The sequence below is a fragment of the Micropterus dolomieu genome, linkage group LG07 (assembly GCF_021292245.1).
Source record: "Micropterus dolomieu isolate WLL.071019.BEF.003 ecotype Adirondacks linkage group LG07, ASM2129224v1, whole genome shotgun sequence".
Classification (NCBI taxonomy): Eukaryota; Metazoa; Chordata; class Actinopteri; order Centrarchiformes; family Centrarchidae; genus Micropterus; species Micropterus dolomieu.
Genome location: NC_060156.1, coordinates 6,126,062 through 6,142,147, shown reverse-complemented (window position 1 = coordinate 6,142,147; position 16,086 = coordinate 6,126,062). Strand labels below are relative to the sequence as shown.

The 16,086-nt window shown below is 40.5% G+C and overlaps 1 protein-coding gene across 3 annotated transcripts in view; it reads left to right on the top strand.

Annotated features, from left to right (window-relative positions):
* Positions 1-16,086, top strand: part of myo1b (myosin IB) — an 87,326-nt gene that overhangs the window by 46,540 nt on the left and 24,700 nt on the right. For all 3 annotated transcript variants that reach the window (XM_046055082.1, XM_046055083.1, XM_046055084.1), the window contains exons 5-7: positions 11,163-11,267; positions 12,564-12,610; positions 14,484-14,547. In XM_046055082.1, the coding sequence (XP_045911038.1) occupies positions 11,163-11,267; positions 12,564-12,610; positions 14,484-14,547 (216 nt within the window). The remainder of the gene's footprint in view (positions 1-11,162; positions 11,268-12,563; positions 12,611-14,483; positions 14,548-16,086) is intronic.

Below are 16,086 nucleotides of genomic sequence, written 5' to 3'. Positions count from 1 at the left end.
CGGCTGGCGAGCGGACCAGCTCATTTGGAGTGTAATACTGTACAGCTGTGAGATAAAGAGAACAGGGCGAGATTATAACAGGCACAGAAAGAACAGAGAATTACAGAAATGAAAAAGATGAAAGCCCACGGAGATAATTAGTCCTGTTGCAACTTGTGCAGAGGAGTCGATTTTTAGAGGCCAAAGAGTGCTGTTTTTTGGTTCACTTTTGTCTTGGGATTTGGCGAGAGAGCACAGTATACACACTGTGCCAGAGTAACGAACAGCTTTGCTGATGATGCAATGCACTGATAATAATATTCACTTCAGCCACTACTATAAACATCAAACCTGCCTCTATTGATTAAAAATAACACTATCTTTTTAGATACTCCAAGTATTTAAACCAATAAATGATTGTAGGATGCTGAAGATTATGACAGTGCTACAGTAGTGGTGAGAGGCTGCCACAGAATGACTAATTGTCAGCAGTTTGAGTAATGATGTATTGTATAATTGTATTTTCCTGATGCTGTTCTCAGCTACAGTGCTCGGTGCTCTGTGCGCTGTTGATTGTGTGCCCTATTTGTGATGACTGTACCATAATTTCTCCTTAAATTGCTGTCATCTTTGATCGATCTTGTCGGCTCTCCACTTCGCCTTGATTTGCATAATCCTGTGTTATTTTTTTATTTGCTAGTTCAAATCAAACAGAAAAACAGTCACATATTTATAAGTTTAAAGCCGCAAAGGTGAGGGTGTCTTAAGAAAACATAAAAATGTGCGCAACCAGTACAGTCTGTGAGTTTTGTGCCCGTTAACCCCTTAAGATCTCACCTGGTCAATCAATTAAAAAATACGGAAATGCGGAAGGATTTTGGCTTATCTGTATTTCTGTATTTCTAAACAACATATTTTTTGCAGATAAATGTTTATTTTCTGACAGTAGGTGTTTTTAGATATTCTGGATAAAATTAATTCTGTTCACAGGAAAGGTACTGTGTATTTGTGAATCAACCGACTCCAGTATGCCTCGCCATAATAATATATCTTTTCCAGGCCGGCGGCATGACTTTTCACTGAAAATCTCTCTGTAACATAGTATTCTGCAGGAATGATCAGAATACTAAATTGAAACCATTAATTCAAGCTCTTTACCACATGAAAAATGTTGCCCATACATGTCACTTTTTTCCCTCTTGATCTCTTCATTGACGTCTCTGGGTGCGTTTGCACTTGCTGAACACATAACTGCTATCAGTGATAAAATCCAATTTTTGATAATAGCCTGTAGACAGTAATCAAGATAAGATCTCTCTGCGCCCAACAAAGACGAGACATTGAGGGATTTTCTCTGGAAAATGATATTTAATATGCATGAGGTAAAGGAGGGCAGGAAATGAAGCTTCTGTTCAGCAGAGATTTTCATGTACGTGCCTGTTAACCACTAAGTATGTCTGTGTGTGTGCGTGTACTTGCAGAATGTGTATTTGAGTGTCATTTTCTTTGCATATGTTTGTGTAAAATATAAACTGCTTGTCTGTTTATCAGAAAAGGTGACTGATCTGACTCTCTGGTTTCCCCTCTTGGTTTTTCTCCCTCCTTCTCCCCATGCAGACAAGTCTCAAAGTTTCGTTTTCTTTGATGACGGTAAGCTGTGCTAATTGGATGAAAATGTCAGCATCAGCCGCCATGAGGCTGCAATCAGTGGTTCGCTTCTGTACCAATCACCATCAGTATGCCATTTGTGTTCCTCTGCACGCTCGGGACTGGGTCGATCCATTGAGTCATCAAATGATTACAGACATCAGCAATCCCTCCCATGTCACAGATATCGATGACTCTTCAGCTGCCCCTCAAATCATCGCCCTCTCTGTCCAGTGGATTTATTGCCCAATAATGTTATCAGTTCTTTTTGGAAAGCCCAGCGGTTCTGTGTTAATACTTTGAGTTCAAAGTGACGAAATTAGTTCATAGTGGTAAAATTAATAAATCCATTTAATTGACATTGAAGGGATGAAATAAATTAAAATAACTGAATCAGTGTTTTTGGCTTTGGAGTTATGTTGTGGGTAGAAACAATGAGATTTTATATTCAGGTAATTTGTTTGTCAGACTGGTTAAATAGTTGGAATTTAGCTCGTCATATACGCTGTACTTCACTTTGATACTATATCTATATAGGGCTTTGGTTTGTTTGCCATTAATGAAATTTCTTTTTATGCATGCAATTAGAAGATTAGGATTGGCAACCTCTCTAGATAACAAGGTTTCACCATTGACCCAGTCCTAGTGACCCTCTCATCATCATGTGACATCATAGCATCTGTGTCGTGCATGGTGATTGGCTATGATGGATACATAAAATATAGTGTTTCATCCACCATGGCTATGGAGCCCTCGTTTGTTTTAATCACCACCTTCAAAGTGCCCTACACATCCGACGCTTTGAAGGAATCCAATCATTTCCCTTTGTGTGTGTGTGTGAGTGCGTATGTGTGATCACTGTCAGGTCTTCCAATGGGTGAGGTCACCATTAATCTATAAGGCAGCATAAGATCAGGAGGTTTTATTGAGGTCACCTCTGAGCATAATCTAAGGAGTCTCTGTGCTCCTGGCCCTTTCACACATACTTAAGAAGAAACCATGAATCTCTGTGTGTTGTACCTGCACATCTGTGTGTATTTTCTGCTGCGGGTATGAGACTGGCACGTCATACAGAAGAAATATTAACATCACTGTTTTTTGAGTTGTTTAGCATATTTATTGATTCGTCTCTCCCTGATTTGTGACAGACTGCATTATCCTTGTGCGATTTACAGAAATTGCAATCTGTTTTTCCTCCATCCAACCAAACCATGTGGATAATGCAGTTAAAGAACTCACTGAGAATCCTGAAAGATCAAAGAGGGCAATCCAGCCATCCAGTCTTGCCTTCCTCAGATTTTTTCATCACTTTTCATTGAAGTTTGTCACATTTGATATGCTGCGTGTGAGCATCTGTGATTTATTTTTTTTTTTTTTCTCCCTTTTTGTGTGTGGAAACAGCAGTGTTTGCATACAAAAAGCTGACGAAACCGTGCAGAAATCTTCACATAACTGACAAGTATCAAATGTGCATGTCTTAATTAGTCTCCCACTTGATCACATCAGCGACCTTAATCATACTCTCCTCCATCCAAGTCAGGTTTGTTCACCTCAGCTGGTGATGTAAGATTTTCCAATGTCCCACACATGAACATGACCATTTTCAAAGGAGATTGGGGACAATGTTTGCATTAGCATATCAGCACAGCAAAAACGCAGTAACACCAGATTAAGCTCTCTGTGAACTTCTATGTGAAAAATGTGTTTTGCTTATTGTTACTAGGATGTTTGAGCTTCACTGTGCAGAATGATGTATGTTCAGAATTTGACACTAGAAGGCCGTTTCCACATTGATCTGCTGAAGTTTCTCTGTGCTCACCTTAAATCTCAGTTTAAGATGTGTACGTACAAGCAGGATTTTGTGACGACATAACAATTTTGGAAGCCAATCCATTATGCACTTTATTAAAGTGTGATGTGGACACTTGAAACCTCCAGTACATACATACACTGATGATAGAGACATCTTGTGTTGTTAAATTAACAATATTTGCATTTTCATAGATTCTGGATTTTTTGATGAGGTAGAAGGAGTAGATGGACTTTTTTGTGGAAAAACACTATTAATACACTATTACTCCAAGCAGATAATTTTATATGCCGATCTTTTTTTATCTATAAGTGAGTAAAGTGTTTGTTTAGAAGATGTTAGCCCACTAGCCATGCTAGCTTACGTAGTTTAGGTTTAAAATCCTGCGCTCATCCCATCTGCTTTTCAGCCCTTCACGAAGTACATTTTGGTAGAAAATGTTAGTCAACTGTTAGCCAAGCTATGAGGAATTACAACTATAGACCCTCCAAATCATGTCATTTTGAAGAAGATTTTTGTAATACTGATATTTAATACTGACAGTATTTTTCATGCTTGGCTGTTGAACTACTCTCAACACAAGTAGAACGGTCATAACAACTCACTTAGAAAAGACATTTGTCACAAACAAAACATTAAAGTGGTTGTAAAATGATAGCTCGTGGCTAGCAGTGCTGGCTTTTCTCGGAAGGTCTGACATTGGCTCCCTAGTCTATTGGTATGGAGGATCACAGATATCCCTGCAACGTGTACCTCTCTTTCGGTCTTTCTTGTCCTCACTTTGCCCTCCTGTAACATCTGTCTCTTTCCCTCATCTCTATATCTTCTTATCTATCTTTTGTTCTGTTTGCATCTCCCTCTCTTTCTTTCTCTCCTCTTCTCCTCCCTGACGTCAATGATAAATTGGATGGTTTTTGATTATTACATGGCTGTCAGGCTTACTGCTATTAATTGAATTGAATCTCAGTCCATCTCCTTCACTTCTCTGTCCCTTCCCTGCCTCTGCCTCTCTCTCTCTCTCGCTCCTCTTTTCATCTCACTCTCATTTTCCTTCTTGTTTGTCATGTTCTTTGTTTTTTTTATTCCCTTGGTCCTTCTTTGCCCCTGTTTCTCTTGCTTGCATTATTTCCTATCTGTTTCATTCTCTCTCTCTCTTCATAGCTGCTCCTTCTTGCTCTCGCTTCCTGTCTTTCTCCTTTCTTTTATTTTTTTCCTCTCCGTGTCCCCCGTTTTTTTTCCTTGTCCTCCCGCCTTCTTCGCTCTCTTCCACCCCACGTGCCTCTGCTGGCTTCTTTTCATCCTTTCTTCCCCTCTTACTCTTTATCTCTCTGCTTTCCCTCTCTTATTTATCTGTCTCTCTTGCCCCCCTCCCCCTTCTCCCTTCCTGGGTCTCTCTCCCCTTCAGCACTGTGATACTGTTGTCATGGTGACGCCCATCATTTTCTGGCATGAATGGAGGATACTTTATTGATGAGACGGCATGGCAGAGAGAGAAAGAGAGAAAGGGACCGTGATGGAGAGAAAGACAAAGACGGACGGAAAGAAAGGGAGAAACCACTGGCAGAGAAAATCAGAATGATATGGAAATGACTGTCCCCGCTGCTTACGAGACAAAACAATTCCACCCTGTAATTTGCTCAGTAATGATGAGTCGAAGAGGACGTTGCAAATCAAAGCACGCTGAATTTTCTTGAGGGGTTTGGGATAGTCGGGGCTGCTGAAGAATATCCCCAAAACACTATTATTCATCACTCTCAGCGTGAGAAGTTGGAAGGGAGATTCCTTTTATTAGGAAGCAACAAGCTAGTTTCAGCAGTGCCCCTAGTTGCCCATGTTTAATGATTTCTACTGTGCAAACATGGCAGCATAATGAAATGTGTGTTTTTTTAGGTTTTTTTTTTGCAAACATGAGCGTTGGTGTTTTCTGGGGTGGATGAACATCATTATTAGCTTGTCGTGGCGTGGTGTTTGCACACATTGCAGATTGGCATCGCCGTCTAAAGCAGAAGGCGAGCTTGTTAGACACTTGTGATGTAGACATCATATTGAGAGGCTTGGCACAGCAGATATGGCTCTAGACTTCTATTGAACATTTTAGGCATTTGGCTGACACCATTAGGCTAGATAAAGAAATCAGAGCCAGGTTTTATTTTTATATAAATAAATATCAGATTTAAACATTAGTGAACCTATAAATGTGGTAATGAACATAAAGTTTTACATTTTAGGAAATTTACAGCTACATCATACTTTACCAGCTACAGTGGAGGGATGACATGCATTGCTGGTGCTATTAAGGGCCACACACAAAAGGAGTTCAACACGGTGTAGCAGAAACATACGACTGTGAGGATCGAACTGGATTTGAGGTTGATCTCAGCTAACTTGTGTTTGACTTCTGACTTTTCTGCCACAGTCCACCTGCTGTCAGAGACGATCCAGGGGGTGACCGCTACTGCCACTGGGATCCAGTACCAGCAGTCCTGGCTCTGCATCCTGTAAGCCATTATGTGTGTGCGTGTGTGTGCGTGTGCATGTATGTGTGAAGTCTTGAGTTGAAACAATTAATCAATTGTTCAAGGAGCTGATCAACAAAAAAAATTATATATTTTTTAATTGATTATTTGTAATTAATTTATCAAGCAAAAATACCAAAATGCATTTGTTGTAGCTTTACTGATTGATAATGGAAATATTTGTTAGTTGCAGCCCTATAGTACACATACTGTATTTTGCAGAGCTAACACAATATACAATAAAAGCGAGGCAACAAAACAAAATGCACTAAATGAGAAAGCATTAATCAAATCCAAGGAAAGTTAATCCCGGACTCACACAGGTAACGCCTGCGCCACGTTACAGCTGCGTCGCGGCTACCAGGGCTGATCGTGGCTATTGTAGTCGGTGCTTGTGCTCACACCAGAAACATTGCAGGTAAAAAGCTGTGCAAAGGATGCAACAAAACAAGGTTGCAGAGAGCTGTTCCCAGTAGCAGAAGTACAAAAAGGACGAATTAACAACAAGTCAATGTGGTGCAGGCAAAACTCTTCCAGTGTCACACCGGGCAAAGTATGGAACAAAACCATGGCCCAGGGAGATGTTTCATGTGTGAGTCCCGGGTAAGTTAAGGCTTCTTCAGTTCAAGCCTCTTGGATGAGCTGTGAAACATTTTCAAGTATATTCAACCAAGTCCAGTTGCCCTTGATTTAACCGTCCTTGGATAACTAGGACCTGGATGACTGATAATCTTCACAAGCATATTAATCAAATCGTAAGTATTAATGAAAAGCATCATCACTACAACCTGTAAAACTAAAATAATATATTGTTACTGTCCTGTGAAAACCATGTATCTCCAGCGTCAACTTCTCAGTCAACTTTGTTTTGTTAGCTATGGCTGGATTCGTTCCCGAAACTTAACCATGTGTTTTATTATTATAACAAATTAAGTTGTCATTTTAACCCAAACCACAATGTTTCTGTTAGTCTGGCCAACTCGGTTTTGTGCTGAAACCTAGCTAACCCTTATCCAAAGCACAGTCACATCACAAACAGATTAAATTCTTCAACAGTGATTTAAAACCGTTTTGGAAGGTTTAGATAAGTGATTTTGTCCTGCAAATAGGGGCATCAGCTTCAATGTGTCATTTAATGTACTTTGTTGTCCTATTTGGAGGAACTATTGATATTAATAAGTTAATTATTAATAATAAAGAATGTATGCCTCTTTGCATTCATAGATATGAGTGTTTAAGCGTGTGTATATTATTGTGTACATTTGAATATTGTCTACCTGTTGCTTCAGAGACAGAGGTTAATCTATGGAAATGAAAGGTCCTTCCAGTGAGGTGACGCATTGACATTTATAAAACCTCCTCTTTCTCCCTTTCTGCTCTAGCTGCAACGTGAAGCATCTCCAGAGACGTCACGTGTGCATCTCCCGCCTCGAGAGGCCACAAAACTGGGGGGAGAACTGCTGCGAGGTCCGCTATGTCATCCTGATACTGGCCCCACTCAAAATGGTAACTGCCGCCTCCAGAGGGAGGAAATGATACGTGGGATTTATCTGACTTTGTCTGGTGGATTACTGAGGCATTTGTCGACCCACTTGTTTGTTACATTTGTTCATATTTCATTCATTAGTTCATATTCTCTTTTATTTTTTATTTCTTTCATCTATATCTTGCTTGTAACTGCTTGCTACTACCCTCATCATTTATTATATCATTCAGTTATTCACTGATAATGTGCTGTGGAGAGATTTTTCCACTGCCAGCCATTTTGTTTTTTTATCACTTATCTATGCTTAAAGTCCTGTAAGGAGTTTTAGCTGCATGTGTATGGATTAGGAAAATCCAACTCCCCATATGATCAATGTAAGCATCCTGCTGCTATAACACAAGCAATTGATCATTTGGATTACCTCCTGCTCTGCATTCAGCTACTGTTTTTACAGGAAATGTAAATTCAGTTCAACAGATAAAACATTTCTAAATGTGTCTGCTCTTACAGAGTTACACTCAACTACCTGTCATGAGTCCAATTAAGTTTGACTTTCTTAAAACCACGCTCAGTTCAGGATGAAAGCATATAATGAATAAAGATCACCATTTTATGCTTTGGAATATTTTACCTCTGTATGCCCAGATCAGTTTAAACAGATTTTCACCAGGATTTTATGTTCCCATGCTTCCAAAACACATTGTGTTTCTTGCTGCAAGAAAATGGTAAAAACACATTTCTGTGCTCATGCTGCATTTTGTATTATTTTTAAAATGAAAACCAAACCACCTCTGACTTAATTTTTCCATAAAATGGAAGAGGGTGGCAGGATATGTACTGATCCAACACATTTCTCAGTTTTTACTCGGAGTTTTGATTTTAATTTTTAAGGTAATTAACTACCAATTTGTATTGCATTTTATATTTTATTTAACTAAAATATCAAAAATGTTAGTGATGCTGTATGCTGCCAAATGTCTGTTGAACTGAATACAATCCAAGGGCCTCTCAATATCTTGCGTAGGCACAAGTGTCCTGTAGGCTGACCCTTTCAGGTCACTGCTATGTGCAGGCTTGCTGTTTTCTTCAGCTTGCTGTAGCCGACAGTGCCACATATGCTGTAATACCCTTCCCTCCCATCAAAACATGAACTCTTTGTACTTCCCATCAAACCACTCAACCCTCCTGTCCTCCACTGCTTCATCCTGAGCTTTCAACACACATCTGCACGCACACACATACATGCACAGATCCATATAACTCTGATTGTTTCCCCATTCTAATCCTCAGTTCCCTTTTTGCTGAAAAAACTTTTAGCATTGTATCCCCCCAAAACACAAAATCACACCATGTTCACCAACCCACAACCATTAAACTGCGGAACCAGTGGGGGGTTTGAATGACCCTGGCAATCAGCGATGCTTCAGCTAACAGCATCATGCTTTGTGTTTGTTTGTTTGTTTGCTTGTTTGGTTTCTACCTTTTTTTTTTTTTTTTTTTTTTTTTTTTTTTTTTTTTTTTTTGTAAGGCAACTTGATGCTTTTTCCAGAACGACATGTTGGTAAATGTTGGTCAAATGTAAGAGTAACTCCGTCAATGTCCACACCTCCCAGTTAAACAAACTTGAAAGCTCGTGTCGGACTGCGTCCTGGACTAGAAATACTAAACGGAGCCTGCTGATGCTAGAGGCAGCTGTGTTCACATCCCTGGTCCTATATATTCCTGTTTTTATAATATCATAGCCATCTTTTGGAGCGGTTTCCAATAGGAATGGAATTTCCTGCTCTGTTAGGCAGTGCTATGCTGCAGGTAAAAACCATATGAGTTGACAGAGCACACACTGTGGGAAAGCAGTCACAATCTACTCATAAATTATCTTTCCTGTACAGTAAAGTTACATACATTCTTTCCTTAGAACTGTAAATGTTGACCCTTCACTTAGGGTCTTGACTAATTGATTCTATATTAGTCTATATTATTGACTTAGGGCATTTCAGTATTATATTATAATTTTGGGGGGGCGCACTTCAGTTTATAGATGTTTATATTGCTAAACTCTACCGGCTACGTTACCACTTGGTCACAAACTGGCTGCGACTCACAGCGCTAAAGTGAGGAGTTGACTTGATTACCTGATTATCACAATGTACACCGGTGTTGCATCAGCTGAGTGGAGAGGATTTGCAAAGTTGACGTTATCAGTTACACATCTGTTTTTACTGCGTGAGAAAATTGATGTGTGGCATGAGTGTGTGTGAAAAGTGTCACATTGGTATGAATGGCTCTCCCATCCTTATCTTTTTAATCCATCTCCAAGTCCTACCTTTTGTCTCATGAATTGTAACACATTTGTTTGTGTACTACTGGACTGATGCCTAATCCATTGCCTGTATTGATACATGACTGACTGTTTTCATCCTTTTTATGGTTTTGAACTACTGGTACATTGATCTCTGAATTCTACAACATAACTTTCACTGTAGCTCTTTGACAGCAAACTTCAAGAGCCATGAAGCCATACAACCTTTTCAACAAAAGCCACTGTCAATACTGTGCAAGACTTGCCAGTTATCCAGAATAATCAGTGTAATTTCAATAGTGAAATGCAGTAATATGACAAATGGACCCAGGACAAAGCAATGAAAAGCACAGCACTAGGCTTTATTTGGGGCCTCTCATGGATATTAAAAACCTCACTCCAAGAAGCTATTCAGCCAAGACGAGAAGATAAATTTGGATTTTGCTAATCTCATTGGCTCCAAAGCTTTGTAGGGGAATAAGGCCATCAAAAATGTGCCTACCCCATCGATATGGGTCATTGACATTCATGTCTGGCTGGGGGTTTTCTTGTGCTCTGTCTCGCTGTGGCTTCTATAGGAGCGAGGAGCTGTGACGAACATTATTATCAGATGCCAGCATGGCATAGGGGAGACATAACATAGTTCCATTGTCTGTGAGAAATGACTGAGGAAGTATATTTTGCTACCCTGAGAGATTAAAGTGTGATGATTGCATACCATGTTACTCAGCAAAGCAGTATCTCTTGATCCCTTTATTTTTCTGTTGCACACCTTCCTCTTTACCTACTTTGGCAAAATGTGTTATCACATCTGGAGCTGTTTTTATTATATGCCGGGCTCATCAGCAGTCTGTACCAGGCTCTTTTCTATCCCTCTTTGGCACATCACACACACAATCACTTCTGGGTCACTGTCATCTCACTGGACAGGAGAGATTATCCTGATGCCAGCATCCATCCTATAAGGCATGGCACTTGTTTCAGACAGCAGCAAGATGCCTTTTGAGCCCGTGTCATGTTTCTCAGGCAGAAAATGTATTTTCACTCCCACAACACACACACTGTCTGAGTCTGTCAGATCAAATTCAGGTCCAACACGAGAAGTGGATGAACAGGGATCATCTCTGTCGATCCGAATAAAGTCATGTTTTGTCTGCATTCTTTTGGTTCCCTGTAAAACATTTGAATGATGATAACATGATGCAACTCTGGTCACCATCTAACTAAACAAAGTGGGTCTTCATTATGAGGCCTCTGGTCTGTACCCCAGACTAGTGAATCCCCACCCTGCCCTGATGGGTGTCTGGGGGGATGAGGTAAGGGGAATTTTATGAGGACCAGTGGGATGGGTGTGCAGGTCGCACTTGTTCTCAGTTTTGTCTAGCAAATGCTTTGACTTAATATTATTTTGTGTGTGTGTTTCAGAGGCCAGTAAGCTGGTGATGTCATATGTGGCAGCAGTGTGTGGGAAGGGCCAGGAGGTGAATAAGGTCAAGGAACAGCTGCTGCAGTCCAATCCCGTGCTTGAGGGTGAGTTAGCGGCATTCACACTCGAGCTGCATCCCAGTTTGTGGGCTGATCGTCTGAAGTTCACATTTAGCGCCTGAGTCTTTAACAGGTTGGCAGCGCTGTCCAATTTCAAAGCCTCTTCAAAATGCAGCTGCAAAAAGCAACCTTTTCAATGGAGTTTTATGATGAGCTTTAATATTGTTGCGTGGTTTTTGGAATTATCTAATGGCCAGAAAAAGCATGTAGGCACACATAAGCATAAGCATGGAATTTGTGTGGCACAGACAAACTGATCAGCAAAAGAGCTTTAGTAGTCCTATAAATACTATGTAATACATGCTTCCTATTTCTTCTACTTTTCCCCAGTTCAATGCACGTGCACGCGCGCACACACATACTGTCTTATGCCTACAGCTCAGTGCTGGCAAAGGAACAGCTGTATTTTAATTGGGGGCAATGGACAGGAAATGCCCACAAATGATGAAGCTATCTGCCCGTGTTCAGTTGCTGCAGAAACCCTCACATCTGCAAGAGTTTAGCTCCTGTCGATCTAATTGCCCTAACGCTAAAAAGGGGGCACAGTTACCATGCTACTCACTATGTGTCTGTGTCGTGTTCGCTCTCTGTGACACTCTGTTTTGTTTTCTCTCTGAATCTTTTATTGGTTTCATTCCCCGTCACCCTATATTTCTTTTCATTTCACGCTCTGATTCCTCTTCCTTTCTTAACAGTAGTCTTAAACACCTTAATCAGCTGTTATCAGCAATTAAGCACTTGCGATAATAGCGCTGCGATGCATGACACATTAATAGCATTATAATATAAAAATGTGGTTAGAAGCAAATTAGGGCTCTGGATGAGGAAAATACTCCAAAAGCCTAACACGAGGCCTACATTCGCACACATGCCTGAGATGCTTTTAACGTGCCCACACACAAGCATCCATACTTGACAACACCGTATTTGGATATCCTGTTTGTTTATAAGCAGTGGCAAATATTGAAGCACTTTGACTTGTGGTGGGGCAGCAAGGTTCAGCCCCTCCTAAGCCCAGAAAGCCCCGGTGCTTTGCTTAATCCATACAGAATTATGCAGCTTCATCAGTACAAATGGCTTTGACATCCAGCCCTTATGTGATTGACAGCTAGCTGGAGCGAGGCACAATGTTAAGAATCCATGAATGTTTGGAATATTTATAAACAAGCTTTGATTAGTTTTAATGCATTGGCTATGGCTTTATACTAGATGGATTAGCATAAATTATGCATTGGTTGCAATGTTTTCATCATGTCCCATTATGATATTCCTCTTTTTCAGCCTTTGGAAATGCCAAAACAGTGAGAAATGACAACTCTTCCAGATTTGTAAGTATCCTCTTCCTAACTGATGAACAACTGTGATGTGTTGTTAAATTTGATGATTGCTTCTCTAATGAAGCCTTGCTACTTGCTAAATGTTATGCACAGCTTGGATGTTTTCATTCAGACTTCATTCACACTAGTGCATAATCTGGCGCTTTTGTCTACATTTTTCACTTAACTTCAAAATAAGCGCCACAGTTTTTTATTAATTCCCCAGTTGAGTTTCCCTCTCTATATTTCTTTTAATTTCTTTACACAGTGAAATGAAAGTAGGATCTTCAAATGTTATGGTGGCTTATTTTCCTCAGTTCTAATGACATTGACTCTGTCTAGACCCACATTCTGCTGTTGCATTGAAGTCATAACAGCCTTTGTAACTGCTTGATGGCTTAAGCAAAGGCCTGCAGGTGTTTGTAAATGAACTGGTTTAAAGCTCACATCATGTCAAGGCTGAGGGTTCCTGTAGACGCATGTCCTTGGTAAGTGATGCGTGTTGGTATGTGTTTCACAGCAACATTGTGACGTCAAGCATAAAGGACTAAATACAGGGAATAACATCCTTTGTTGAGAGCCTTTGCAGCATGTGTGTTTCCTGATAACTGCCATAAAATATGAAGACACATTGGATCTGTACCTTTATACCCATACATTACAGCGGGCTTTGCACACTTTTGTATTGTGCTCACAAATGTTAAATGGCCTTTGTAAATGCTCTCTAACATAAGGTTGTTTTGTCTGCCCAAAGAGAAAGCAAACTCTTGTGTAATTGCACTGATTTTATTTTTCTTTATTTTAACACTTGAGCTCCAGACAGTTTGATCATCTGATTACTTCTGCAACCTAATATGTTTTGAGAATGTAGAAATCTGAAGCTAATCTCGATGGAAGGCGAGAGAGATAGCATCATGAGAATGATTCAGTGTCTGCATCGCTCTCTGTATAGACACAAATCCATAAAAAACATTCCAGGCAGTAGCAAAGGAGACCGGTGTGTTTTGCTTTTTATTTCTGGCTCTGCATTTTCAGCGAGGCCTGATCCAGCAGTAGCAGCCTGCTTCAGTTTCCTCCCTTATGACATGACATTACATCAGATCAACCCTATTCGACCCACTTCTGTTCATGTTCATTTTTTTAACATGAATGTTTTATTTAGCTGCAAATTCAAAAAGTGCCTCAGTTTAACTGAAAAACTTCCAGTACATCCAAAAGCCTAATTGCAAATTTTAGATTTCCTTTTCACACTCTACCTACATTGGTACATACACACGCCAGCGCTTGGACTTGCAGTTGTAACACGGAGTATTATAAAGGATTATGCCTCTGATCTGTTTATATTTAGGTAACCTTGATATAAACCTCTAGACACGGACCTAAGGCCTCCCCATTAGATACCAGTTCATCAGAGCTTCATCAGTTTATCTGAGACTTATGAATCAAACTGTTGCTTCATTTTGCTGAGTGCAGCAGGCTTATTGAGTTTGGCTTGTGCCCACTCACCAGCAGAGCTTGGCCTTTTCTGAGGACCTGTCTGCTATTAATACATCAAAGGGGGGGAAAAAAAACTCAAAGACACAGGACTCTATGTTCTAACTTCCAAGTTTCAGACAGAAGGAGAGGGGGGGGGGGCCTGAAATGGTTTGTTTTAGTCTTCCAGTAGGAAGAACTTGGCAGGGTGGCGGGGGATGCTTTCCCTCCACAGAGGCCAGTTATTTCATAGCAGTTGGTGCTGTATCATAAATTGAATGAGTGTGTGCAGAGGTCCTCACTGTGTACTGAGCTGAACAAGTGAGCATGGTTTTTTGGACCCGGTTCACAGTGCGCAGTGTATATTAACGTTCTAGAAGTTGTGTTCTAACTGTTGTGCTCTGATCTGCAGGGGAAGTACATGGACATTGAGTTTGACTTCAAAGGAGATCCTCTGGGTGGAGTCATCAGCAACTGTGAGTAGTATTTGAGATGAAAATGCCCTTTTAAAATTAGATCTATCTGTAAATGTGTATGCAGTCTTTATTATGTCGCTCCAATTTTTTGCCTTCTTGTCATGTCCTTATCAGTCCTCAACACTGATCCCTTTGTTTAACTATGGTGCTGGTAGACAGTCCAATTAAAAATACAAGTATCTGTCTGTCTATCTTCAAAAGCAGTTTAAGAGGCCGTTCAGTTGCACATTTTATAAAAATTGATTCATGCTTTATTGGAATCAATTCAATTCCTAGACTGAACAAAACGCACCCCTCCAACCGCTGACTTTCTCTCCTCAGCTCTCCCCTCTGTTTTGGTTTCGTCTTGGTCTGATCACATTGTTTTGTCTGCGCTGACTTCTCCACCAAAGGTCATAGAAACAAAGAGGAGCTGACGGCCAAGGCATAAATGAACCTCTGTCTGTTGGCCTGTGTTAGTCCAGCACAAGGGACTGCCTGTTATGAAGCGCCACTGACATGTGACTGCTTCAGACAGGGCTGGCTAGACGGATGGATGAGGATGTTCTTGCAGGGCAGGCCTGGATGGATTTCTCTTCAGCTCTCAGCTCATTATTTTCCCCTTGCACATCTTTGCAGCCCTCAATGCTTCCTACACCTCCGATTAGATAGCTATAATTTGTGAAAAGCCAATTTCTGTAGGTTTGGTAATGATAGAGTAGTAAGATTTTTTTTATTTATTTATTTTTTGGGCAGCTAAACGGCTAAAGCCCTGAGTCAAAATATAGCAGAATATTGTTCCCACATTACTGCTTTAATGTGCGTTTGCTTATCTAAAAGAGACGGAGCATGTTGTGGACAGAGCATAAAATAAATGCCGTCCAGGATGCTTTACTGCAGAAAATGGGAAGCTGTGGCTCTAAAAAGACCAAATGACTAAATGTTTTGGCTGGAAACAATGTGAAAATGTCACTTTAGTCCACTTTGGATGAGAATAATAAGAGACTTCACACAGAAATAAAAAGAAATGGGGACCCAAAATATTAAAATGCTGAAATAGAGGAAGTGGCTCTTCAGTGGTATTTTTCCTACCTTCTCTGCTTCTTTGATCATAACTCTGTATTGCCGCTGCCAGCCACTCAGTCATGGTTGTATTATTGATGTGCTTGCTCTTATCGAGTCACTTAATGTGATTCATGGCCAGTGGGTGCCACATATTCACTTGCAGCCTGATCCACCGCTGACTCTGACAACCCCAGGTCTCCGTGTGGGGCTCTCTAGCTAGGTGCTCGCACTGATGCAGTGCAAAGTGGCAATTCTGTCCTCTCAGCACCCACAGACTGGTGAGTCAGAGTTTGTGAAGTCTGAAAATGTTCACTTCAGTGCAACGTATTTCTCCTAAAATAAGATGTTTTCTAACTAGACAAATTGAATGCTATTATCCAGCCAGACTGGCAGTGAAGAGGATCTGAAGCAGCCTCAGATGCTGAGCTCTGCAGTTGCTCTTTAATTAAATCATCTTCAGCCTAATGCGGTGAGAAGATGATGATTCCCTTTTAA